The following is a 27,733-nucleotide window of genomic DNA, read 5'->3' as shown; positions in this document are numbered from 1 at the left end:
TATAAAAAAAATTGTTTTGCCACAAACAAAGAAAATGAAAACTCATATTTATTCTCCAACTTGCTGCTGAAATTTGCAGCTAAAAAAATATAATATAGTCTTCTCTAACTAATCCTAATGGATCCTTTTTGGGTTGCAAGCTAATGAGCCTAAACTAGTAATCAACTAATAAGTCCAATAATGAAATAAATCCTTAAACAATGTCTAATGGGCCAAAACAAACTAAACAATTTCTAATAGACCAGAACAAACCTAAATTAAAAAATAATTATAAAATAAATAAATAAATAAAATAAAATAATAAAAACAAAGTTTTCATGCTAAATTCTTCCATGTAGTCCGAATCTCTAATTTTCACACATTCTTAACACATCATTCTCTCTTGTTTGGATGAATTACGGGGCATACCATATATATGGTTGAAAAGCTTGAGATGTCTGGTTTCCAGCCCAAGCTTAATTGCAGCAAACTTACACATATAACTTCATATATGTCCCAAACAGTACACAAATGTCTAGTGTGGCAAATTTAACAAGATTTGTCTAGTAACTTCGACCCTCTGAAATAATATATTCCCGAACTCCATTTGACCTGAAAATTTACCAAAATATATTTTCATGTGTCTAGTATCTCCTTACACAAAGGTCTAGTGTGGTAAATTTGACAAGATTTGTCTAGTAACTTTGACTCTCTGAAATAATATATTCTCGAACTCTGTTTGACCTAAAAATTTATCAAAATATATTTTCATGTGTTTAATATCTTCCTATAAAATTTCAGCTTCTTTCGATATACAGTTTGAAAAATATACTCGATCTTGCAAAACTAGTCAATAAATATTTTAAAATCAAATTCAAACCTGACTTGATTTGTAGTATTAGATCTACCTTATGTGTCTTTGATTCATCCTGGATTCCATGTTTCTCACGTGAAACTTGCTTATGGAGATCACCTAGGCACTCTTCCATTTCCTGTTGATCCAACTTCACCTCCCTATCCTATTGCTATTTTAGATAGGAAAATGGTGAGGCGACGTCACGTGCCTGCTACTAAGCTATTATATAACCATTTTAGAGTGTAAGGACTCAATGACCATTATATAACCTCTGAAGGTAACATGAGGCGCGCAGGAGGGAATGGCCATCGGACTGCTCCTATTCGCGGAAGGAAGATTGTTGATGATCTTTTAAATTTTATCACCTGTTATTATTATAGGGTATAATAATAAATTTATTTGAATTTCGAATGACTTCCGTGCATAAATCAAACACAATAAAAATATATTACAAAGACTTCTGGTTTTCGACAATATTATATTTTCCAGCCCTCTTAGGAAATTTGCTAGTTGGCCCAATCTCACTCCCCTGCTTCAGCAACGGGGCTGACTCTTATTGATTTATCCACAGTTTCTCATCAAATAATATCCGCCCGGAGCTTTAACTCTCGCAAAATTAACGCAAGAAAAAACTCCATCTGTCACTTTTTTTTTTCCTTCTCTGCAAAAAAAAAAAATAAATTCTTAAGCCCATATCATTTCTCGAAGCAGAGTTTTAATTAGTGGGAAATGAATATGTAAGGATGGTACTCTGAAGTGAACAGGGCATCATCTTCAAAACAAAGAGAACATGTTTTTAAGCAAAATACACTCCGAATTTCCTGATCCTATACATTAATTAGGGATATATTTTAACTTGTCATCATTGAAGGGTAGCGCGTACAGGAAAATGGTAGCAAATTACATAAAACAAACATTGAAGAACTACAACAAAATGTCATTCCTATCAATCAAAACTATCTTGTAGGATGATCTGATATAACTACAATTTACCCAGCAATGGAAGATGTATCGCTCCGCTTGTTTGAAGGTAGCTGCTGCTGCTGCTGCTGATGTTGAGCATCAAGCAACTCAAGCTCTTTCTTCCTCACAATCAGTACCATTCTCTCATTTTCAAGCCGCCTTCTCTCATTCTCTAGCTTTACTCTCTCCATTTCCCTCTCTTTCTTGCTACTGAATTTCACCCACTTCAACCTTTGCTTTTCCAGCTCATACGCCTGACATTGGTAGCTCACTTGCTGTTCCTCTAATTGCATCAACCTCAGCCTCATCCAATGCTTCTTCTCCCAAGAACTCTTTGCAACATCTTGGAGCACGTTCATTATTTCACCATTCAATTGCTGCATCAAAGATGATGTTGCTGAAAACACATCCTTTCTTGGCCTTTTCCTTGATGATTTTTCATCACGGTTGTCTTCATCCCCTTGCCCATGCCCGTTTTGATGCCTAGAATTGCCTTCTATTGCCTCATCCCCATCATCTTCGCAGTCATCTTCATCATTGTCGCTGTCATCATCGTCGTCATCCTCTACCTCATCCTCTTCATTTATTGCCCTTTTTGCCATTTTTGACCCTTCTGTTTCTGTCCTTGAATTGGTCACAACTTGAGCATTTTCAGTTGAATGAGAACACCTTTGATGTTGCTGAGCATGCGCAGGAGATGGGCCTGTAGCCATCTCTGGTGAGTGATTACTACCAAAGGCAACCCAACTTGGAGCATGGCCACAGCTGTTATGATAGGCACACATTTCTCTGAAAAACAAGTGCTTGGAATTGAGCAATTTTCTCACCTCTTCCTTCATTTTTGGTGACAAATCCATAGTATCAAGTAAATTTTGATTCTCCACAACCCTGCAAGCAGTCCCCTTCCCTAGGATGTCATTAACCCTCTTATACCTCTTGTTCAAGTCATTGAATTTATCCTCACATTGCTGTGGAGATACATAAAATCCTTTCTCCATCATTGCCCGAGAAACTGATTTCCATTTCCCTTTCTTCTGCGCCAGGCCACCTGGCTTTTTCTTGCCTATAGGGTCACTCCCTTCAGACCCAACGTCATCACCAATGTAAAAAACTGCCATTATAAGGAGCCTAACCATGTGATCAGTCCACTTCATTCTTTGCCATGGAGACATTTTCCTTTTTCCATCAGTAGTGCTGTCATCTCCAGTGAAAGAAGGCTCATCTTCATCACTCAATGGCGATAATAATTGTTTGGGCTTTGTGGAGGAGGCATAAGGATAGGCATGTTTGACAGATTGTTGGGAGTGTTGGCGGTGATCAGATTCATGGTCGGTATAAGCTAACACTTGGGGATGGTTCATGTGGTTAGGGTTTTGTGGGTTTTCTGGTTGGTGGAGCGGCAATTCTAGTCCTAACATTCCTGATCCCATGCCCGGAAATATCCCACCACCTAAACCATTGTGTTCCATCAACTTTCGAAGTTACACTTAATTAATTAACTTAAAATGAGAAAAGTTTGTGGTCAGCTACTTCTCTAACACTTTCAAGATTTTAGGAATAATATCCAACCAACTTTGGGATTTTCTAAGATATTGGAGCATTGATTCTAGAGCATAATTGATCGGCGGTAAAAAGAGAAAAGGAAAGCATACCCAGAAACAGCAGGTGAACTGAGGCTCAGAACAAAAACAAGTAAAGATGACTGCTCAAGGCACCAAGAACTGAAAGATTGAAGCTGAAAAGTATCATCATGATATCAGGTTCTGCAAAGCAACTTCTTTAATACCCTGGAGAATTTTAGTGCCCCATTCAGACTTGGCAGGTGAATATTTATTACAAAGGAAAGACGGGGAGAGAGAGATGTGAGAAGTTCCTAGAGAATGATGGTGACAGAGTAGATAAAACCAGAACACAGAGAGCGCAGCAGTCGGTTTTGTTGTTGTGTTTGACAGAAAACTGCCCATGGTTTTGCGTTCGTAACTAGTACCGCTGGTTTTTTTAGGAAGCGACCCCTGGGTCTTTATTTCTTTAGAAAGGAAAAACTGGATGAAAGCTGGAACTTTAACCCACCTGACACTAGTGAGCACAGGCGGTATTTGTTTATGTGATTGAATATGATTTTAGAAGTTTTTTTAAAATTATTTTTGTTTTAAAAGATATTTTTAATGGGCTGGTGTAAGAAAATTTAAAAAATAAAGATATTTTAAAAAAATAAATGGTAAGGTTTTGTAATGATTGTGTGACAAGGAGATAAAATAACATGATAAAATTAATTTATGTTTTTAAAATTAAAGACAAAATTAAGAACAGGAAAATTAGGTTCCCATAATTTTAAGAGAAAATTAAACTTAACAATAAAAAATAAAACTCAAAACATGAATAAAATTTAATTTAAAAATAGATAAATAAAATCTAGTTTTAAAACCAAACTCTGATACCAATTACTAATATAAACCTGGAGGTTAAGAGCCCCAGAACACATAATAAAAATTAAATTCTAACTAAAAAATTAAAAATCAGATTTTATAAAACTAAACGATTACCTTAATAAAAAATCAAATTTATAAAGGTTGAATATTGTAAATAAAAAATCTTTGATAACTTTTGAATAATTCAATGAAGAACCAATAGTAAGATACTCCAATATTATTTTTGAAATTAGAGAAAGTATTTATAGTTCAATAAAATAAACCCTACTTGAATATTAGGTTGAAATTAAAACCCAAATATAAAATAATTTAATAGTACTTTTAAAAAAAATAACAAAATTTATGTCTTAATATATAAAAGCTCAATTAAGATAATAACTTCTAGACCTTATCGGAAAATCTTCTTAATATTTAATTGTTACAAAATTCTAACCCTATAGGTAATAAGACCCTTAAAATATTTTCATAAATTTCGGTTTGATCCAATTATTAGATTAATAATTATGACCATTTATATAAAGTCATGCAACCAAGTTCTATGACGTATTAAAAAGCCTCATCTTTTACTTCGATTATATTGATTAAGGTCTCGTTTGTTTGGTGAAAAGTGATTTTCTGGAAATTATTTTCCAAACTTTCTTGTGCTTATTTATCATTAGAAAAGTTAGTCAATAGAAAACACTTTCTGGTCAAAGAAAAATTTGACTTGGTTTCTAGGAAAGTGTTTTCCTTTTATTTTAAGGAAAAAACACTTTCCAAAACTTGTTAAAAAATTAAAAATGTCATATTATTTGCTGATTATATCAAATTTAGTCCTCAAACTTTTAATTGTTATATATATTTTGTTTTGAATATTTTTTTTTCAATTTCATCCCTTAGAATTTGATTTTTATATTAACTTTTGTTCTTATTTTTATAATTATTATTTTCTTTTTCCTTATCATTTTTTTATTTGAAATTTTTTATCTATTAAATTTAGTCCTTATTTTTTTTATTGTTACTTATTTTATTTAATATAATTTATGAAATGATAATTATTATTATTTTAATTTCTTCATCTTTCAATTTTTTTATTTGTTAGATTTGATCTCTATTATTTTGATTATTATTTATTTTATTTGAGATAATTTATAAAATTATATTTTTTTTCAATTTCATTCTCTTTCAATTTTTTAATTTATAAGATTTGTTCCTCATTATTTTAATAAACTTGAAAAAAATAAAATATTAATAAGTTATTTTTCAGCTTATTTTTCATAACATAATCAATCACTGGAAAGTGTTATCCAACTTATTTTTCATTACACTACCAAATATCAAAAAATAATTCACTTTCCCGAAATTTACTTTAAAAAAAAAGTTATTTTCTAGCAAACAAATGAATCTAAGATTTAATCTCTTTTTAAACTCAACTTTATACTTGATAAATAACTAGTCCTAAATGTCTATTTGATTTTTTTAACTCTTGCCCTGGTAATTAGTTTCATCGTTGCTTCAATGAATCTTATTTAACATTAATTCTTATTATGATTTGCACAAAGATTTCCTAGGTACGTACGTAGGTTAAAAGTTGTGCAGTTGATTGAACACGTGTTAGTTAGTGGTAAGAGGCTGGAGAATAAATTAAAAGGGAGGTCATCCTTGAGAATATTAGAATGTATTATTTTTTAGGGGGCGTCCGCACACATCTAGGTTTATGACAGGAAGTTCAAAGACCCATATGTGATAGCAGAGCTTAACAAAACTAGGATCTTCCAAGGACTGCACTTTGGAGCTTTCAAATCGGTTGTTAGCTTATGCGACCTCATCATTGCCATTAATGTATTCAAAGATATATAAATCTCATGAAGTTTTTGCCAACCCAACTTTTAGAAACCCAGCAGCTCTTTTGACAAGTTCTACCAACGATCCTGCATTTTCCATGTGACGACCAGCTAGTGAGCCCTTTGACCCCTATAAACATTATTGTACCACACATAGTAATTCTTGATTCTTTGTTGGCAATAACATCTGTAATTCTAGCTAATATTTTCATAGACCGTAGAGCTCAAGCAAGACGAGGGCTCAACTTCACAATTAGAGCAGTGCAATACAAGTTTACAGTCTTTTTTTTCTTTTTTCCCATGTTGAATTACTATTAGCTAGGTTCACACAAAACACATAAAAAAGCGCTCCAGATCCTTTGATTTTTATCATTTTAGTTTTCAAGACAGTCAGCTCTATATATATATATCTTTAACAAAGAATTGCATTTGTTTATGAAATCGCATGATTGTTTAGCCTTAACTTTCATTTGCCATCTCGCAACATAACCTAGTTGTTTGCTTTTCACCTCTACACAAGCTTAGTTCCCCCGGTGTTTTCGATCACTCCAACATACCAAGTGTAGACAATCTATTTGACTTGCATGGTTCTACGGCAGTGATTGGTAAGACCTTTTAGCAGTGAAGAAACAACTAACAGAGTCATAAACAGAAAAGGAGGTAAAATTCCAATATATCCACAACTAAATTGACAAGCCCTGTGACTTTGTCCATGCTTTTGTGGTCGGCATTATTAGACACTTGTAAATTTGAAAAGCCTTGATATTCGAGTGCACATCTCTAGGGTTTAAATTGTTAGCAATGTAGTTGTTGGTGTCTTTTTGCGTTTTGAGTTATCTTTTTACCTAAGGGAATTTGTTATTTTTTGTTGGGTTTCTTGGTTGATGAGTTTTTTTGTGGTGATAATAGGTTGTGAAAGCTCCTGCTAAATGCATCCATATAGAATTTCATCCTTTATGAGAAACGTTGTGGTGGTGTTGGTTTTGCACTAGCACTATATATGATCACAAGTGATTCTCAAGCTTTCCTTGTTGTGCCTATGAGTAGGAACTTCGGTTTTAAAGTGTTTTTAAATAACCGTTGACATGGATGCAGATTGTTATGATACGTACAAGTGAGAAGAATGTTGTTTTACGTTTGCCCTTTTTTGCTCCTACTTATTTCTTTATGCTTTTCGTTTCCATTCAAGCCTTTGAAATGAGTACTTCTTAGGCTTTTTCCTTGGACAACAAGATTCTACTTTTTATGGTTTATCCATACATTTAACTACTGTGAAGCATGATCAATCACAAGCAAATTGTGTTTGGAGTGGGTCTCAATTCATTGAAGAGGTTTCTAGACGAGCAATTAAGTGTTTTTTTTATTTTTTTATTTTATTATTATTATTATTTTGGGTTGCCACAACAAGACTCGTTACGTACTCGGTTCCTTGCAACTTTTTTGGATTGAAATTATAGAACTATTTATGAAATGTAAATTTCTATAATAAGCTTTTATTAGGCTCATTATGCTGTTAGCTCAGTGATCGACAATGAATCTAATGCACGCTGCATAGTGCTAGTACGTACTTTAGAGCAATCCGTAACACTGTTATCAGTCAATCGCTGCCCTCGCTGGGAGGACAGGCATGCAAAAAAAAAATGTCCAGTCCTTTATATCCAAACCCTAACCATTGAAGCGGGCACCGGATCTAGTGTTATCCATGAAGCTTTTGTTTGTTTTTACCTCAAAACAAATCCTAATTTCCGTCTTTAAATAATACAAATAACTTGTCAATACATTTTGCAAACACGGATGCCCTCCATATATCTACTCAGATCAAATAAACACACCCATATCAACTAAATTAATTTCTTCCTTTCTTTTCCATTTGCCTTAGAGTCTCCTATTTCCATTGAATACAAACAATATACAACTAATACTAGTAGGAATTCATGCTTAGGAGACTAGTTAGTAAGTACAGAACAATCACCAATAACCTTTGCACGAACATTGACCATTAGAAAAACAATGAAACCCAGAAGCATCCCGAAAAATTATCTCCCTCTGGGTGACTACTGTTGCATATTTCAAGAATGTATGGCAATCCCTACATAGAAGGATGTTCTTCACAACCCGAATGGGTTCTCCAGGTCTGGTCTTCAGAAGTCCAAAGGTTGCAGCTAGTTTTGCACTGTGATAGAACAAGAAATCCTTTTTTTGCTGCTCCTCGACTTCCTGAAGAACAAAGCTCATGTCTGGCTCATATCCAGCTTTCAGGCATTTCAAGATTAGTATATCTAATCCACTATAGATGTCTTTTGACTGGGGATGGGATTTATCTCTTGCATAGAATGTATGAAGCTGCTTCTTAATTATAACCCAACTTCGACATGGGTGCTTTCGAAGCCCCCTATCCCTCATATTCTCCCTGACCATTTCTGAGCAATGCCACCTCCCAGAAGCAGCATATAGATTTGATACAAGCACATATGTGGAAGGATCCCGGGGCTCCATCCCAATTATGTGCTTTGCAACACGCTTTCCAATGCTTGTGTTTGCATGGAGCCTGCAACCGTCAAGCAAAGCTCGCCAAACAGAAACCTCAGGGTCAAAAGGCATCTTATTGATCAACTCCTCTGCTTCTTCAAGGAGACCCCAGTACCCCAAGACACCAACTAAGGAGGCGTAATGCTCTGAAGTGGGTTCCAGGTCATGAATCATTTTCATTGAGAGAAACAAACTGCGACACTCATCCAGTAAATTTGAGCTGGTGTATTTATAAGATGAAACAATCAAAACAAAAGTGATTGCATCCGGCTTTATGCCTGCCTTCTCCATATTTGACCAGATAGCCAAGGCCTCATTGCCCTGCCGATGAAGAAGTTGGCCTGCAATCAAACCATTCCACGAAACTACATCGTGTGCCGGCATAGTATTGAAAGCCTTAATTGCATCATCTATGTTGTAACACTTGGAATACATGCTAATTATGGAATTTCCAACCCCTAATTCAGCATGAAACCCAGTTTTTAAAGCTTGACAGTGGATTTGCTTCCCCACCTCATGGAATCCTAAAGTTCCACAGACGCCAAGTATTGAAGTGAATGCAACTTCATCTAGAACCATTGTCCCCTCTGACTGGCAACGGTAGAAAAGACAAATTGCCTCCTCTGGCAGCCCATTTCGAGCATAGCCACATATCATTGATGTTTGGATTATTGAGTTACCCCCATCAGTTGACAAACTTTGAAACATCCTATCAGCATCATCCATCCTTCCACACTTTGAGCACATATCAATCAGGGCTGCTTCAATACAAGCATTTGACCTGAAACCAAACTTGATGATAAACCCATGAATTTGCCTACTGATTTCCAATTTCAAGAGCAATCCGCAAGCATTAATGACACCAGTCAATGTGAAATCTGTTAACTCTGCTCCTTCTTGGACCATTCTAACAAATAAATTGAGTGCCTTCAACCCTTCATTATTTTTGCAAAATCCTGTCAAAAGTGCATTATAAGACACAGAATTCTTTTCGGGCATCTTGTTAAACATGTCTACAGCCAAATCCACCAACCCAAATTCCATATATGCTGTGATCATCTCAGTCCAAGTAATTATATCTCTGAATGGCATCCTCTCAAACAGAGCCGCCACATGGTTCAGACTTCCACACCTAGTGTAGAACCCGATAATGGCATTGCTCACGCTCAAATTGTTCTCTAATCCAATTCTAATGGCATAAGCATGAATCTCTCTGCCTTGTATCCTAGCATGGCACCTAGCACAAGCAGTCAAAAGAGTCGAAAGCGTGAATTGATCAGCTTTAAACCCCTTATTTTGATTCAAGACACGAAACAGTTCTAAGGCTTTTTCATATGATAAACCTTTCACCAAACTCGAAATCATGGTATTCCATGACGCAATATCTCTTTGAGGCATTTCATCAAACAAATGAATCGCGTGGTCCAAACAACCACACTTTCCATACAAACCGATCAAGGCATTGGCAACAAAAACAAGTTGTGAATAACCCAACTTGATTGCCAAAGCATGAACTTGCAAACCCATTTCCAATTCCAAACTCCGAATACAGGCAGTTAAAATAGCAACAAAACTGTACTCATTAGGCTCAATACCTGAAATCCTCATTCTAAAGAAAAGTTGGATGGCTTCAGTTTCTCGATTCAACTTAGAAAAACTCGAAATTAAAGCACTGTAAGACACCACATCGGGAGTAGACATTCCCATAAAAACCCCATAAGCATCAACAACAAGACCCAACTTGATATAAGCTGCTATGACAGCATTGCCCAGATGGGTATCCTCTCCAAGTTTGAGAATGGAAGCATGTAAGGCTCTTGCAAGATCAATGTCAGTGTACTTGACCGACAAGCGAAGCAAATTGAATAAATCGTCAACTTCAATGAGACAGTCAGTGTTGGTCTGAGGAGAATGATAATTAGAGTCTAAAGGGAAAGAGGATTCAAGATTTTGGGGTTTAGTGAGAGAAAGGGGTGAGGATAGGAGGAATTGAGAGGTGCAGGAGGAGAAATGACAGCGGTGGAGGTGATTGGGTTTAGAGAGAACGTGTGAAGTAAGCGGTTGAGGCGGTGGTTGGCTGGTGGTTGGTGGTGGTTTTGAAGGGAAGTAAAAGTAGTTTTGAGATGGAAGACATAAGGGAGATAGGGTGATAGCGGTGGTAACGGGGGTTTGAGAAATGGAAGCCATGAATAAGAGGCGGCCACCATAGTCTCCTCTTTTACAAAATTGCAACTGTTTTAGATACTGTGTTTAATTTGCTAAGAGGCTCTTCTAATTTTTTACTAAATTTTAGTTAAAATAACTTAAATAGTTTTTCTTAAAAAAAATCTATAATTGCTTTTATGTCCTCTGAAATCAGGTGTAATAAATTTTATTATGACTAGAAAACATCCAAGAAATAACCATCGAAGCAAAGGCCAGCTATCTCAATATCTAGCACAACAATCATAGATTCTTCTTTAGCCCGCTTGTTAGAAAAAATAGCACAAAATAAAAGTAGGGAGAAAAGGTATTAGACATGAAAATATATTAAAAAAATCATGTTTTTTATTTATTATCTAATTGTACTTTATTTGCAAAAACAATTCTTCGTGCCTTTTCTTGCTTAAACAACGAAATTAAAGGGGGGATTTTAGGACAAACTCTAATTAGAGTGTTTGGATTAGGTACTTAGACATCCTGAACTGAACTTGTTTGAGAATATAATAAAGTGGGAACAAGAAAAACATGTCCATGTTTGCTTCCATTTTTTTTAATTGTTCTCTCTTGTTTGATAAAATTTATAAAGATTCAAAATTTGATAAATTGTGAAGTGATTAAATCAATTTCTTTTAATTTTATTTTTATAAAAAACATACAGCCTTCCATAAAAAATATATTTTTTAAAGTTTTATAAATTTCATAAGAAAATATATTTTTGACAAACAAGTGATAAAGATATTAATATTTATGTTATTTTTATTTTATCACTATATATTGCCTTTCCACTAGTTAAAGATTTTGGTTATAAGGATATTTGAGAGTGTGATAATAGTTATTTTTTAAAATATTTTTTATTCTAAAATATATTAAAAAAATATTATTTTTATTTTTAAAAAATTATTTTTGATATTAGCATATTAAAATAATATAAAAATATCAAAAACATATTAATTTGAAGAAAAAAAATAAAATAAAAATTTATTTTTTTAAAAAAAAAACACTTTCTTCTATTGTCAGTGCCAAATACTGCTGAACTAAATATCACCACGTGGTTGTTACATAAAGGTTTTTGTGTTTCATGTGCTGCTGGGTACCTTTTCTCCCGTTCACCACCGTGCTCAACCCATACTTCACCGTTATATTATTAATAGTGTCAGTGGTGTTTTTTTATTTTTACTTAATAATAATATATATATTAAAAAACTTATTTTTGATATTATTACATTAAAAAAATATTAAATTTAAATAAATTCATTTTTAAAATTTTTAATAAACAACAATTTAACTAGAATATAAAAAATTAGAATAATTTTTTATTATTATGGCAACAATGACGTACCAAATATGAAACAAATCAAACGACTTGAAATCACATGAAGTCTAGAAGCGACTTGAACCTAGATGCTTTTTTACCATTGTCTAGATTCTTAAAATCACATGAAATCTGTAGCTATGAACTCATGCTTGAAAAAAAATCTAGTGTTTAAATATTTAACTTTATATTCAAAGGATGCAATATTTATAAAAGAAAAGAAAAACTGAAGGCAGATTTAAACATTAACTAATTAATTATAAAGTAATGTGTAATATTTCAATAGTGGTTATTTTTCTTTTCTTTATTATTTTTTAAAATATTTTTTATTTTAAAATATTTTAAAATAATATTTTTTTATTTTTTAAAATTTATTTTTAATATTAGAAGATCGAAATAATTAAAAAATATAACAAAATTAAATTTAAATTTAAAAATAAAATTTTTTAAGAAACATGGCCGCAAACAGCCTCTAAATACACCTAGAAAAGCAAAGAAAAAACCTTGAATTAGAAAATTACAGATTTAAATTAAAAAAAATTCAGTAAAAAGCCATGAGCAACACAGATCTTGAGAACTAGAAATTGAAGGTAAGAATAGAACTCTTCTAATGTTGTTATAACTTTCTCCTAAGTGGAGAAGATTAACAATTTGATAGTAGATAATTAAACAGAACAAGGGGCACAGCAGCAGTTACAACAAGAACTCACCTTTCTTTTTTGAAAGAATTTAATGGACATGTTGTCTTCAACATTACTGATATGTTTGAAAATGTATTTATGATTATTTTTTAAAGTATTTTTATTTAAAAATATATTAAAATAATATTTTTTATTTTTAAAAAATTATTTTTGAAATCAGCATATTAAAATAATCTAAAAACATTAAAAACTATTAATTTAAAATAAAAAAATTAAAAAACTTTTATATTATTTTTAAAATATTTTTTTAAAAAAAAAAACATCTCATCTCCTACAACTACGATGTTTACGGGGAAAGTGAACGGATAAAGATGCTAAAAATGGATGAGAGACAAATTACCAGAGTTTTAAAATCCGGACCGACTCAGCGGGTCAACCCGAACCTAGGACCGGTCTAGGTAAAGGCAAAAACCTGCTCGGGAATTGGCTCGGAGAAACCCGATCGAACTGGCAGGTCGATCCAAGACCCGGTTCACCCTACCAAACCCAGATGAGACCCGGTTAATTTTTTAAAATTTTCACTGTCATTAAACGGGTTTTACTTAATCTACTACCCACAAAACCCGAAACCCCTTTTTTTCCCCTTGTCTTGCAGGAAGATTCCAGGCAAGGCAAAGCAACTGTCAAGTCAAGACAACATCTTTTTCTCCTCTCTTTATTGCTGCTCTCCATAAACAAATGGTCATTTGGGGTGGTTTATGGTTTTGCAGAGAATATAATGGTGGTGCAGAGAGAGAAGAACAGAAAATAAACAAGAAATTAAGAAAACAAGAGTGGGGGGAGGCAATAATTAGGAGATGGACCAGTGTGCAGGCTGTGAGAGAGAACTAACATGACCTTGTTGGTTGTTTAGCAAGAGTCATAACTGTTTTTTTAGTACAAAACCCACATACCAACCTAACCTGTTCCTCGGATCGATGGGTTTCATGGGTTTGGATAGGGTGTTAGGAAACACAACTCTCCTAGGCATCTTTGTTTCTCTTTTCGCATAAAAATTTAAAATTTTAACACCTTTTAATGGGTTTTTTTTTTGGTTCACCTGGGTTACCCGGGTCAACCCATCTAACCCGTAACCCGATTACTTAACCGGATTAATGATCAGATCGAGTTTCAAAACTATACAAATTACTTTTTTTTAGTTTTAGTAACAAAAAAACGCATAACAACTCAAATGTGAAGAGATAGCGAATAGAGTGAGAGAGAGGGGTGCAATTTGATGGAATTGTCAAACATTAAGGTTCTACTTGTTATTTAAATAAACAAATAATGAGAAATGGAAAATTAATTTTGTTGTCGTGTAATGAAGATGCTAAATAAGAGCTAAAAATAATAATAAAAATATTATTTTAGTTTTTTTAATTTTTAATTTATATGTTTCAATAGGAATGATAAACAAAATATTATTTTATTATTTTTTTTATAAAAATATTTTTTTATATATTTTTTAAAAATATTAAAATACTCACAAGTTTTTTTCTTTTAATTTTTTTGAAAATTTATGTTTTTTAAATTTATTTTTATGAAATTATTCTGATTTTATAATAATTATTATAAGTGTCAATTGTTGACTTATGTTATTTTTGTATTTTTTTTATATTGAATTAATTAAAAATCATTCAATTATTTTTAAAACTAACAAATTCATCAAATTATATTAAATTATTAAAATAATTATATATCAAATATATTAAAATACAATTTACTCATCTAAATAACCTTTTACAATTGAAGTGCACACGTAAATGAAAAAAATTCTATATTTATACTATTCAAAATACTATATTATCAATTTTATTCTTCAAAATACCATCTCTCATTGGAAATGCTAAATGCTATGAAGAGGAAAAGAAGGTGATGAAAACTCGAGATCGAGATCGAGAGAGAGAGGAATCATCAAATAAAATATCAAGTACAAGCAGTCGTGGTTTGTTGGCATCCGAAAACAGAAGGCCGTGTCACTATTGATCCTATCGCACATTTTCACTACTAAACGCTCATATCATCAGCTCCGATCCAATCCAAGTCCAATGGACGAAACACCATCTCGCAAGCATCAGGTTCTCTCTCTCTCTTCTTCTTCTTTTTGTTTGAATTGGTTTCCTTCATCAATCTATCAATATCTGAACTGAAACTGGATTAAAATGTTTGATCTGATGAGGTTAGGTATCTTTAAGAGGAGCAAGTGCAAGGGAGATTTCAAGGGACGCGCTTCTCCAGAAAGTCTCTCACGAAAGAGAGCTACGCAATTATGCTAGACGCGCTACTGCTTCTGCTATCTTTATTCAGGTTAATTAATTAAACAAGTTCTATTTATTTAGTAGCCATAATTGATTTTGATTATTTTGTTCATATATAGAGGGTTTGGAGACGCTTCATTGTAACAAAGAAAGTAGCAGCCGAGCTTCAATTAGAATGGGAAGCAGAAGCAGCATTGGTGAAGAATGATTTAACCGTAATGAGCGGTAGCTGGATTTCCACTCGCGTTTTGAGACCTTTCCTTTTCTTTGTTCACTGTTTATCGACTCGGCATCACAAGATTCGCGATGCAGATATACCCTGCCTCCACACGTGCTTCAAGCTTCTTCTTGAAAGCATCAATTCTACTGGTACACTCTGCACCCCCACCCGCCCTGTTTTTCTATTTTCATTTACATCACCGCATTTCATTGGAGTGTACTAATAATGCAACATCATAAATTTAATTTTTTTACTCATTTACCCATCCTTTGGAAATGCCTCTTTTAAACTTGGTATAGAATTGATGTGATGCAATCTCTCGTGCAGATTTAGGCAACAACTTTTGCGCCCTGGCGCTGGGTACGCCAGAAGAGAGAAGAACGTGGACTTACCAATCTCAGAAGCTCGTTTCTCTCTGCTCAATTATCCTTGCGAACTGTGATAAATCTCATCAACGGGCTCAAGATATCCTGGTTCTTACCTCTCTTGCGATGCGTCTTCTTGTTGTCTTAACTGATCAGAAGTGTTGGAAAAGCATTACCAACAATAGTCCTAAGGATGCAGATGTAGCATGGAAGGATTTGGTCAGGTTTATGGCAAGACCTAAAAGTGGCTTGTACTTATCCATTAGACGATACATTAGCAATTTGGATATTCATTTTTGTCCACAAACAAGCACACTGGCACAGACAGATGATAGATTCTTGATCACTGCAAGTGCAATAACTTTAGCTCTAAGGCCTTTTAACGTGACAAATTTTGATTTTATTGGCCCTGACGTGGTGGACATCAATTCTGCCCCTGCACAGTACTATTTGTTTCTACTCACAATTCCCTGGCTCACTCAACGTCTGCCAGCTGTTCTTCTACCCGCTCTGAAGCACAAGTCTATTCTCTCACCATGTTTCCAGACTCTACTGGTAAGGATCATTGAGATTCGAGCAAAATCTTGCTAATGATTTATTTCAGTAGATTTGTTTTAATATTTTTCTTTCACAAAATAGTTGCTTATTTCTTGTTTTTGCTACTTATCCATAAGCGTACCTACATGTGTGCTCTATGATCAGCCAATGCCAACTGATTCAGTTTTTATATGTATGCCTGTGCCTTTTCTGCCCATTTTGATCCACGTAGTAAAATGCTTCAAATAAGGGTAGGTTACAGGTGTAACCTTATCCAGTTTATGGAGAGATGAACTATACAAATTGGTTTGTCTGCTATTGAGGTTTAGACGTGGAAAGTACTCTTGAAGCTTTGTAAGTCCCAGTACAGACTAAACAATCTTATCTATAATTGTCTAGCTTTCATATTGTATAGCATATCAGAAATACGCAATGATTAGAGAGAGGACATTGCAAAAAGATTGGTCCCTTTAACTTTCCTCTGGATACGCCATCCTTTTGCTTACAGCATGTAAAATGGAAAGTTGTTATATTGTGACCTAAGAAATTAATATCCTGCAAAACAAGCTGCTCTGAAACATCGCTTTCTAAATTCTGATCAAACTGGAAATGTTTGTGCAAAGTGTTTGTCAATGGTTCTATTGATTGGATCCATATTCTCTCACTTTTCGGTACTATACATTGTTTTTTTCAACTTACCTTATCTAGGCTGTCTGCATAGATTCAGTCCTGTAAGTTGGTCTATTCTTGATATGGTTCTCTACTTGGAGTTGAGCCTTCAAATCCACAGTGAGGTCACCAGACAATTTTACATCAGCTCAATCATTGACTTAAAAGCATCTTAAAACATTACACTTTTGGTAATTTTTTTTAATTCAAATCTCCCTTATTCCTATTTCATTGCTGACCAGAAGAGATTGGTTGAGAATTTTGCAGCAATTAACTATTAATTCTGATCTATGAAACCAATGAAGCTTATCTTCCTATTTTCTCTATATAGTAAAGCATTCCTTATTTGAGGTCTTTTGATTTGTAATACTAGCATGAGAAAAAGAAAATGTTGATCAATTGATAGTCACCCTTTCTTTTGTTGTACGGATCTGAGTCACCGAATAAAAGATGTAGCTTAATGGATTGAACTTTATGGTGTCTGTAGCTAAATTAGCCCATTAAAGCCTGTTAGTTATGCAGCAAATCCTTTTGATAGATTTCCATGCATGCTGAGCTTAAAGTAATAATATGGACATTAACTTGTCTTGTATTAAATTCCTGAAGTCTTTGAAGTCCTAAGGTTCTTGTTTATTGATTTTATATATTATTAAAAACATGTGGGGACTGATCAAACTGTGGCAGATGATGACAGATATTGAGAGATAATATTTTAAAGGAGATGTCAGAGATGGATCAATTGAAAATCCTGCATTCTTCCAAAGCAATTCCGCCAGTTGCTTGGGCTCTTGCAAACACCATTTGCCTAGTCACAGGGGATGAGAATGATTATGCGGAACCTGGAGGCCTCAATCAAGGACTGGACTACGCAGTCTATGTCCATGTTGTGATCATTCTTGCTGAAAACTTGTTGTCATGGCTTGATGATGGTGGATGGACTGAAAAGGAGAACCAATATGCTCAGGTCATTGCAGAAACATCTGCTGAGCCCTTCGGTAAAGCTTTGTGCGAGATTGAAACAACATGTGCCTTAAAGATGACATATGTGAGCTTACTCAGACCTGTTTGTCAGCAGTGGCATCTTACAAAACTTTTGGCAATGTCAAAGATGGATGCCAATATTAATGGGGATGAGACTTTGCCCACAAAAACTCTGAAATACTCAGGAAAGTTGAACCTTCTTGGTATTGCATATTTCTATTCTTGCATGCTCCGAATATTTGCAATCTTGAATCCTACAGTTGGGTCATTGCCTGTTCTCAATATGCTGTCATTTACTCCTGGGTTTCCTGTTACCCTATGGGAAGCATTGGAAAATTTACTTTTTCCTGGACATGGAGACATTTCTGTGGTTAATGATTTTCACACAAGGAAAGTTTCAGCAAACAAAAATGATGGGTTTCTCAAGAAACAACAAAAACAACCCAGTAAGGATGGAGGTAATAAGTTGGTCAACGTACTCCATAAACTTACAGGAAAGTCACAAGCAGGGGTAGATCACGGAGATTCAGTTAATGGGAATCCTAGTGCACAGGTTGGTGATGATTTGCATGATGCTTGGGATGTAGAACTGTTAAGGTGTGGTCCACAAAAGATTTCAAGAGAAATGTCATGTCTTCTTCATTTGTTCTGTGGGACCTACTCACACCTGCTGTTAGTTCTTGATGACATAGAGTTCTATGAAAAACAGGCAAGGTTTTTATTTTATTTTGTTATACCTGATCATTTGTAGTCTATATTATTTACTTGTGCTTTTGTGGCGATTTAGGTTCCATTTATGTTGGAGCAACAACAAAGAATTGCATCAGTGCTTAACACCTTAGCATACAATGGCTTGGCCCATAGTATAAGTCAGCAGGATAGGCCCCTTATGGATTCCGCGATCAGATGCTTGCATTTAATGTATGAAAGAGATTGCAGGCATCAGTTCTGCCCCCCTGTTTTGTGGCTTTCACCTGCTAGAAAGAGCCGGGCTCCAATTGCAGTTGCTGCCAGAACTCATGAAGCTATGTCAGCTAATATAAAATCAGATGATGCTCTGACTGTTCCAAGCATGGGTTCTGTAATCACGGTGACTCCACATGTATATCCATTTGAAGAAAGGTTAGTATAAGATACGTAATGGTTGTCATCTTGATTTTGTTCACTGTATTCACAGCAAACTCCTAGAGTTGCAAATCACCAAAATGGTCACTTGTGTTTGACCTAACTCTTTCTATAAGTGGTCATTTTTCTTTTTGTTCTTTTTTGTATTCTTCTCCATGAAAACCTGTATTTCTTTTCTGTCTTTTTACCCCTTAGAAAGAAAGCTTTCCACTGTCCTTGTGGAGTTCTCTAAATCAGCTTCCAATTTCATTCCTAGTCTATTGGTTGAATGTTAGTCTTGCTTGAAGCTTCACATCTTCATGGGATCTCTCTCTCTCTCTCACACACACAAAGAGTTTTTGGATGGTGTATTTGCATGGTTTATTACTCCTCTTTTATGCATCCCTGTTATCACCAAATTTCTTTTTCCCATGGGACCATTTGCTTTGATGGCCTTCACAAATTCATTATTTTTGTTTAGTTTTGGTTTTGTTTCCATGTTCCAAGCTGTTTGCTGACATCATGGATTATCCTCGCAGGGTTCAAATGTTTAGAGAGTTCATAAACATGGATAAAGTCTCTAGAAAAATGGCTGGTGAATTTACAGGACCTGGTTCACGAGCTGTGGAGATTGTAGTTCGTCGCAGTCATATTGTTGAAGATGGATTTCAGCAGCTTAATTCTCTTGGGTCAAGGTTGAAGTCATCCATTCATGTTTCATTTGTTAGTGACTGTGGCCTTCCGGAGGCTGGTTTGGACTACGGTGGGCTATCTAAAGAGTTTCTGACAGATATATCAAAATCTGCCTTTTCCCCTGAGTAAGTTTGTCCTGGTGTTTCTACTTTGTTTCTTTCACTCTTCCTAGAAGCAGCCTTTTAACCCTCCTTTTACATATTATTACTGTTAAAGGCATGGGCTATTTTCACAAACCTCAACTTCGGAGAGACATCTAATTCCCAATCCAACTGCAAAATATCTAGAGAATGGTATCCAGATGATTGAATTTCTCGGAAGAGTTGTTGGGAAAGCTCTATATGAAGGAATATTACTAGATTACTCTTTTTCACATGTGTTTGTTCAAAAGCTGTTAGGCCGATATAGCTTTCTTGATGAACTATCAACACTTGATCCAGAGCTGTACAGGAATGTCTTGTATGTGAAGGTAAACCCTTGTCAGGAATCACACTGTGTGCGCATGCATGTTCCTGAGTTATAATTTCTTTGGTCCCACATTTTTTTAGTCCATCAAACTTACTAATCAACTTATAAACATGAATGTAATTTTATGGGTTAACTTTAGATGGTTGCATTAAAATATGCTTTAAATGCTGTAGTTAGATAACGAGATCGCTGATTTCTGGACAACCAGGAAATAAGAAGACAATGCTTCTAGAAAACAGCTTAGCTTAGGTGGATGAATGTTGTCAAAATAAAATTAACCAGAAATTTGCATGCTCTAGATGACCTAGAAGTACCCTTGGGATTAGATGATGAGCAAAGCATTTATTATTGTCTACAATGACAAAATTACGGCACAAATATTATATTCCAATCATGAATACCATACACAATGTCAATAAATGAAGTCATACATGTAGATGGCATTTGGTTACTGTTCAGAGATAGAAGAAACGAGGACACTGGAGACAAAGGAGACATGATAGAACAATAGAGGAGACAAGAGTTGTTTTTCTTAGTAAAGTATAAGATAGAGTGACTGTCTCTGTGTCTTGTTTGGTTGATAGTGGCCAAAACATAATAAAATATAAAAAAAGTATTTTTATATTATTGAGAATACAATTCTGCTGTTTGCTTGAATGCATTTAACCAACGTGAACAAAATCAAGATATTGGCTGATCAAGCTCACTCCTTTAACTGCTATGCTTATTTCTTGGAATATCTAGGGAAAAAGTTTTGTTTCTCCATTTCTATATAGTTGGAAAGGAAGTGAATTGAAGCATATGAGAGGCCAGTAGAGGGTAAGGATGTGCCACGTGGCAAGTCATAACAGTGCTCTGCTCCATAAGATTCTGGAGTGTTGAGCTGCACTGTTGGATGAGGGCTGCTATAAGTTGTTGAATGACAAAACATCACCTCCCAGTAGATCCCAATTTCTTTAAAAGCATACAGGCAAAAAGATAGAGAAGGCTGGGGAAAGGAAGAATAGGTAAAGAGAATTGATGACTAACAAGAGAAGAGAAGAAAGTAAAAAGAAATAGGTGATGATTGGAGCAGAACAGTTGGGGGATGGGAGGTAGGGCAGTAGACAACTTGTAATATTCTTAAGTTCGTTCTATTTACAGGCTTCTAAGCAAGCAACATGGTAGCATTCTTAAACTCAAATTGCCATACTGAGATCATTGTGAAATGTTTAGTGAAATATTATTTCATTATTTTTAAAGCTAATGACAAAACTAGTACAACTAACCTAAGAATACTATGCCATGTTATTTGAGAGTGGCTTCCACATCATGTGTTCTTGTAGAATTTGCGAACAATCCAACTCGTTGCATAGTGAAGTCTTGTTGGAAATAAGGTATTGTTGACAACTGACTGCTTGGTTAAACCACATTGATTGTTTGTATGTATGTCTTCAATTTATTAGTTCTGTGTTTTCTGCTATACTATAGATGTCTTGCATGTGCTTAGGTGCATTCACACCACTGGATATATAAATTCTCAAATCTTGATGTTTAACACTGAGTATCCCAGAGGTCAGTCCATCTAATAGAGTCTCTTAACATGTTGTAACTGCAGCATTATGATGGTGACGTCAAGGACCTCTCCCTTGACTTCACAGTCACTGAAGAATTATTTGGTAAACGGCATGTCATTGAGCTGAAACCTGGGGGCAAGGATGTTTGTGTGTCAAATGAGAACAAGATGCAGTATGTTCATGCAATGGCTGATTATAAACTCAATCGACAGGTCACTAATTTCTACCTTTTGGAAATATGGAATTCTATCAGCTTGTTATGAGATTGACCTTATTATGACTATTCGGATTGCAGATATTGCCCTTTTCAAATGCATTTTATAGAGGGCTAGCTGATCTTATATCACCATCTTGGTTGAAGTTGTTCAATGCAAGTGAATTTAATCAGGTAGCCTCCATTGCATGCATATAGTCGATTACTTTTTCTGTTAATTTTGTAGTTCTTGGTAGAATATTTTATCTGTTGATTTGAACAGTTGCCTTGTTATCACCTCTTTTGAGCATTTTACTCTTTCAAGACCAGAAATTTACTGCATCCTTGAAATCCATGTGGTGTGTGATAGGATGTGAATTCAAATGACAGCTAACAGCAACTGTTTAATGGATTTGGAGAACTCCATTATCATTATTTGGTGTTATAGTGCCTATAATGTCATAATATAATTGGCTGTTACTGTGAAAATTACATGTCAATAATTGCCCAATAATGGTCTACATATTTATAAAATTTTATGAAAGATTTCCTAAAGTTTGTGTTGTCACACTTCCTTCTTTCGATAGTTACCATATGACATTTAGCTATTAGAAATGTTATTATTGTATATATTTAGTGAAATCATTAGTAAAGAATGCATAATCAAACATTTGTTCAGACTTACCAATGATTAATGACAAGATAGCTGTAACCACTATTTAACACCTGTGAAGTCCACATTCCTGACTGCGACAGCACCTATTCCACCTAGAAGAAGATGATAAGCTATCCTTCTTGAAACTCAATCTCCTGAAATTGGAAGTGTGAGTTCAAGCCCTCCCGCCGTTCTCCTAATGTAATGTAATTTGCCCGTGTATTTTTTGGAATTGATTTGTAGTCTTGTATGTAATTTATAGCAAAACCATCCTCTTCAATTTTAAATACTTTCACATTCCTTGCGTTGACAAAATTAAGTTATTATTTCCTTCATACATTTCTATCTTTAGCATCATTTTTACCAACTCTTTCTGCTGTATAGGATCATTTTAATATTTTTTGAGGCTGGTGATCATTTTGTTTTTTATGTAGTAGGTTTCTCTTAAATGGATCAAGTGTTGACTTGGATTTCTTTTTTTCAGTTACTTTCAGGTGGTGACCTTGACATTGATGTTGATGATTTAAGAAATTACACACGATACACAGGTGGCTATTCTGAGGGGAGTCGAACAATTAAACTTTTTTGGGAGGTATTGCCCTGTAATGGAAGTTGAATGACTTCATTTTTGTATGTCTTGAACTTCAGTTTGTGTATAAAAGATTAATAAGCATCTGATCCTGACCCTTTCTGCCATTCTTTTCCTTCAATTTAGCATGCAAATGCTTTATTGAATGATAGAAAAATCTACTAGTAGCTAGACTGCATTACAAAAAAATAAAAATAGATTCCTTTAGAAAATCACACGTCTTTTGGGCATAATCTCGTTAGTCCATGCTTTAGGCCTCGTGAATTCCCACTTTTCAAAGTTTTATCATTTAGAATATTTACCTGAAATGATCCTTTTTTTTTTAAAAAAAAAATTGTTGCTTGCTGTTATTTGCTTCAGGTAATTAAAGGATTTGAACCAAATGAACGCTGTATGCTGCTTAAATTTGTGACCAGCTGTTCTCGAGCTCCATTACTTGGATTCAAACACTTGCAGCCATCCTTTACAATCCATAAGGTGTGCTCTTGATTTTTGCGTCTTCCAGAAATATTAGATCAAAATTCTTATTGCATAGGATCTATATTATTTATTTTAATTTGTAGTGTCTTTGGCAATAGTAATGAGGCATGCTTTGGCTACATCATGAATTTCCTAACTTCAGATAGCATCTGAAGGCATGCCACAGTAACTTGGTTCTTATGTTGTGTGGAATGCATATCCATATTTACAATATTGAAGATAGGATAGTGATAGGATATTTTTTTTTGTTAATGAGCCACATAAAGAAATATTCTGTTTTTATTTTCAATGTCACATTTCAATTTCAAAAAGAAAAACTTTCTGCCTTAGTATGTGTATACAACAAGATGCCCATTTGTATTGAAAAATGGTTTTTTGAACAAGAAGCAATAAACGGGTTCAGGCTTGTTTTGTTTGAACAAGAAGCATCCTGGGAACACCGAATCATGGGTCCTTCTGTACAGCTTGCTGGGGCCTTCTGATTAGTAATACATTAAAAATGGCATGCCAAACACGTGTATTGGAAAAGAATAGAAGCCAAGCTAGTAGTTGAACTTGAGCTTTTTCATTTTCCCAAATATTTCATGCCCTCTGAACTAGCAACTTTATATTGAGTACATACATATGGTTTTGGTTCTTAAAGATAATCCCATGTAGTTTGTCGATATTTTCTGCAACCAATTTTTTCCTATAGCATATAGCTTTGAGGAACTATTGCTGGTTTCTTTGTATCTATTTTTATTGGATTCACATGCTCTCCTTTTCAAAGCCATCTTCACACTTCAACCCTCAACCTTCTTTAGAAGGACTGATATATATATATATATATATATATATATATATATATATATATATATATATTTCTTCTTATGATTGATTCCATTACCATGATTGTCAAATCTGATGGTTTTAAATGGGAGTTTTTTTTCTCATTTTAAACACCCCATGACCCTCGTGCAAAACCCAATGGGCAGCCAAAATCCATACTGGTTGAATCTGAAATTTGATCTTATACAGGTCTCATGTGATGCCTCTCTTTGGGCAACAATTGGAGGACAAGATGTGGAGCGGCTTCCATCAGCTTCTACCTGCTACAATACTCTCAAGGTATTCTTAGTGCAAACTCCTAAAGTTAGATCCAACAACATCAAATACCTTTTATCTAACCTTGGTTTGTGTCTGCCTTTTTCTTGTTTTCTTTAATGGTTACAGCTTCCAACATACAAACGTGCAAGCACTTTGAGAGCAAAAATTCTTTATGCAATCAATTCAAATACTGGATTTGAACTTTCTTAAGGATCTCTTGATCTTTGACTTGTTTTGGCTAAGGTGAATTTCTTGCCTCTTCTTAAATCCATAGCTTTATACTCAATTGAAACTGGATTTTTGATTGCCAACTGTTACTATCTTGACAAGCTTACTTTATACTCTAGCTGATCCTTTTGGTCACAATCAGTATTGGCCATAAAACCGAAATTGAAATCTTATTAAGTTGATGAATAAATGTCTTGAAACACGCAGAAGCACTACTGAATAGCCCTGTTACTAGCTAACAAGGTTTCACATGGCCATGAGAATACTTCAATTGTTAATTTCATTCCATAGTTTTTTGGGCCCTCCAAGGTAATATCTTTTTATGTTTGTCTTTATATTCTTTTGTGATATCATACCTGAGAAAAACAGCTAAACCTTTGCATGCAATAAAAAAAGAAAGTAAACATAAATTTGAAAATTATATATGAAATTTGATATCATGAATCATTTCATTAATTTTGCAACCTATTTTTTTTACATAAGCAGGTATCATGTCCCCGCAATCTTAGTTAAATTATGTTATTTTGAGTATTAGGTAAACCTCTCTGTTTTTTTTTTTTTTTTGTGAAATATGTTTGTTTATATTATTATTATTATTATTATCAAAAGATACCACTTGAATGTTTTTCTTTAAAAAGTTGAGAAATAGATTATTACTGAGAATTATAATGTGTAAAATTGGCATCTTGGATATAATCTTAATGAAAGAAAATAAAATAAAAGGTTAATCTGGTCAAAGCATAAAATAAACCTAATGTGTGATTAACAATTCAAGAAATGATAAGTGCCACCCATATATTTTAATAGGGTTTTCATTTATAATGCTTGCAAATGTCATAGGAGTAAATTGTTCTAGCTATGGTAGGTTTAGCTCTAAAAGATGATAAAGCATCCCTGTTCAAATATATCACAGCCAAGGCCTGGTTAGCAGCTTTAGAGGGATGAAACTCATACCAAAAATTGTGCAAACCTGATAATGCAGTATGCAGAGCATCTCTACTATAATAATTCTGCAGTAAGCCTTTCTTGACATGAAGAACCCTGTAACAAAATTATGAATTGAAAATAATATGGATGAAGCTCTGTATGCCTGGAAATCTTATTGGACTTTGGTATAATGTTTCAGCTGTGCATGTCATTTCAGTAGTCAAATGATCAATCATTTAACTGTTGATTCTCTGTGTTCTGGAATGTGGGTTTCCCATTGCATGATGCATTGACTAGCTACTTTCTGCAGAGGGGGAACCTTTTGATTATCGCTCGCCTCTTGATCATTTCCTAGAGTGTGGTAGATATCTAAGGCCACAGTTTGAGGCAAGGGAGTGCGTTGACCAGGGCCTCACAATTGCTGTTAATTTGTAGTTGAACAAACTAGTCTCATGGTTTAGCCACTTAAACCACTGTTGCTTCCCGCATGGGACAGGTTGTGAGCTTCACGCAAACACCTCTTTTTGGCTGCATGGTTGTCGCTCCAATCCTTCTTGCTCCAAGTTCTTCAATATTCAGTCTCTACACCTTGTTGGAAACAACTTTGTGCTTCAAAGAAGATAAAGAAGAGGATCGCATTTGTCCAGGTATTCAAATCTCTCTAGTTGTGTGTACATATTTGAGAACAGCATCATGTAATTAATGCTTCTAGTTTATTATTCTGGAATCTCCCATCATTGAATATAGATAGATTGATTTGTGTTATCCGTTGGTGGACTCAATTAATCGTGTGCTGTGCTTGTTTCATTTTCATTTTTTTAAAATAAAAAACATGTTGGAAAGAAATTTGGTGCAATACCTGAATAAAATTGTAGGAATTCGTGAGAATATCTGAAAATCGTTCTGAGTAGAATTCGTTTGGGATTCGCATGTAAGAGTTCTGAATAAAATCACTGCTGTATGCCATTAGCTTTGGTTGAGCCCAGTTTTACATAAACAACGCTTTCTCAGCTGATTTTCCACCTAGCTTGATTTAGACAAAGGAGTGAAGTGTCAGGGAGGTTTAGAAACTTCACTCTCTCTCAATCTCTTGTGCTGAGGAAGGATGGGGACAAGGAAGGATGAAAGGGGTAAAATGACAAGATGGATTCAATTCATCAATCTAGTCTCTTACACACGTAGGAAGGATGGAGAGCGCAAAATAAAAGGATGGATATAAATTAATCCATCTAATAGTTTGGCTGACATAGAGAGAGCAAGAATGGAGATCGATACATATTAGGAATGATAGGACTATAGGATGGATTTTTCATCTTCCCTATTCGTCCTAGGGTCTCTATTCATCCAACCAAAGGCGATTGCAATTTATTTTTTTTAATGTAAACCAACCTAGAACATTAACTAGGTTAAATTAAAAGAGTTGGCGGAAAATAAGGATCCATGTTACAAAATTTACATGAAAATGGGGGTATAATAATACAGGGATTCAACATTGGGTTTTTCAAATTAAAGAGATTAACTAATTATTTCACTAGAAACTAAAGGATTAAATAATAATAATTTAATTTAACAATCAAAGGGTGAATACGAGAGAATGCAATTTCTAATGTCCAAGATTGATAAGTAGAGACGAAATGGAATATAAGTCCTTGAAAACATTATATACTGCTTTGGGCAAAGAATGAGGAATACATCCAGCGATTGTTTGTGTGTGGGTAAAAAGAAATAAGGAATTTTTTTTTCCTTCAATTAAACGGTTTGGAGTTTCCACATTACTAAGAACCTTAACTGATTCAAGATAAGAGAATTGATTGTATATTAAAAGAATAATATTACCCTTAATATATCTTATATAAGGTAAGTTGTATTGTTTATTTGTTTGATTACTAAGGTATTGATGTGTTTTTTTAATTGTTGGTCCTGCTATTAGTTAAAGAGACCCATCCTAGTA

General features: G+C 34.4%; 3 protein-coding genes across 5 annotated transcripts; 1 reads left to right on the top strand and 2 right to left on the bottom strand.

The window, feature by feature from the left end:
• Positions 1–1,234: 1,234 nt before the first annotated feature.
• On the bottom strand, positions 1,235–3,842 carry LOC133676948 (stress response protein NST1-like). The gene is made up of 2 exons (XM_062098766.1): positions 1,829–3,842; positions 1,235–1,496 (listed from the first exon to the last, which is right to left on the bottom strand). Exons 1-2 carry the CDS (start codon positions 3,265–3,267, stop codon positions 1,397–1,399), a joined length of 1,539 nt encoding a protein of 512 aa, XP_061954750.1. The 5' UTR covers positions 3,268–3,842; the 3' UTR covers positions 1,235–1,396.
• Positions 3,843–7,887: 4,045 nt separating this feature from the next.
• On the bottom strand, positions 7,888–10,844 carry LOC133676625 (pentatricopeptide repeat-containing protein At5g03800). The gene has a single exon (XM_062098336.1). The coding sequence runs from the start codon at positions 10,764–10,766 to the stop codon at positions 8,019–8,021; it is 2,748 nt and encodes a 915-aa protein (XP_061954320.1). The 5' UTR covers positions 10,767–10,844; the 3' UTR covers positions 7,888–8,018.
• Positions 10,845–14,587: 3,743 nt separating this feature from the next.
• LOC133677175 (E3 ubiquitin-protein ligase UPL7) lies at positions 14,588–26,547 on the top strand. 3 transcript variants are annotated; one of them, XR_009835706.1, is made up of 16 exons: positions 14,588–14,851; positions 14,958–15,080; positions 15,151–15,400; positions 15,579–16,171; positions 17,517–18,512; positions 18,591–18,925; positions 19,447–19,725; positions 19,817–20,069; positions 21,666–21,836; positions 21,920–22,012; positions 22,957–23,064; positions 23,422–23,538; positions 24,559–24,648; positions 24,754–24,870; positions 25,342–25,390; positions 26,093–26,547. XR_009835706.1 is itself a non-coding variant. In XM_062099039.1 (15 exons), the coding sequence occupies exons 1-14, from the start codon at positions 14,822–14,824 to the stop codon at positions 24,835–24,837; spliced, it is 3,522 nt and encodes a 1,173-aa protein (XP_061955023.1). In that variant the 5' UTR covers positions 14,589–14,821; the 3' UTR covers positions 24,838–24,870; positions 26,093–26,547. The 3 variants fall into 3 exon arrangements, 1 of the variants encoding a protein (XP_061955023.1); XR_009835707.1 differs by lacking the exon at positions 25,342–25,390 and adding an exon at positions 25,063–25,164; XM_062099039.1 differs by lacking the exon at positions 25,342–25,390 and having other exon boundaries at positions 14,589–14,851.
• The last annotated feature ends 1,186 nt before the right edge of the window (positions 26,548–27,733 follow it).

This window comes from Populus nigra, chromosome 17, assembly GCF_951802175.1.
Source record: "Populus nigra chromosome 17, ddPopNigr1.1, whole genome shotgun sequence".
In the NCBI taxonomy this organism is placed as follows: Eukaryota; Viridiplantae; Streptophyta; class Magnoliopsida; order Malpighiales; family Salicaceae; genus Populus; species Populus nigra.
This window is presented reverse-complemented; position numbering and strand designations above follow the sequence as displayed.

What these genes read in the sequence shown, in the direction of transcription:
- LOC133676625 (XM_062098336.1), bottom strand. Translation starts at nt 10,766, where the DNA reads ATGGCTTCCATTTCTCAAACCCCCGTTACCACCGCTATCACCCTATCT.
- LOC133676948 (XM_062098766.1), bottom strand. Translation starts at nt 3,267, where the DNA reads ATGGAACACAATGGTTTAGGTGGTGGGATATTTCCGGGCATGGGATCA. An exon ending in GATACATCTTCCATTGCTGG is followed by an intron (nt 1,497 to 1,828) that starts GTAAATTGTAGT and finishes TTTTTTTTGCAG; the next exon opens with AGAAGGAAAAAAAAAAGTGA.
- LOC133677175 (XM_062099039.1), top strand. Translation starts at nt 14,822, where the DNA reads ATGGACGAAACACCATCTCGCAAGCATCAG. An exon ending in CACCATCTCGCAAGCATCAG is followed by an intron (nt 14,852 to 14,957) that starts GTTCTCTCTCTC and finishes TGATGAGGTTAG; the next exon opens with GTATCTTTAAGAGGAGCAAG. An exon ending in GTATATCCATTTGAAGAAAG is followed by an intron (nt 18,926 to 19,446) that starts GTTAGTATAAGA and finishes TTATCCTCGCAG; the next exon opens with GGTTCAAATGTTTAGAGAGT.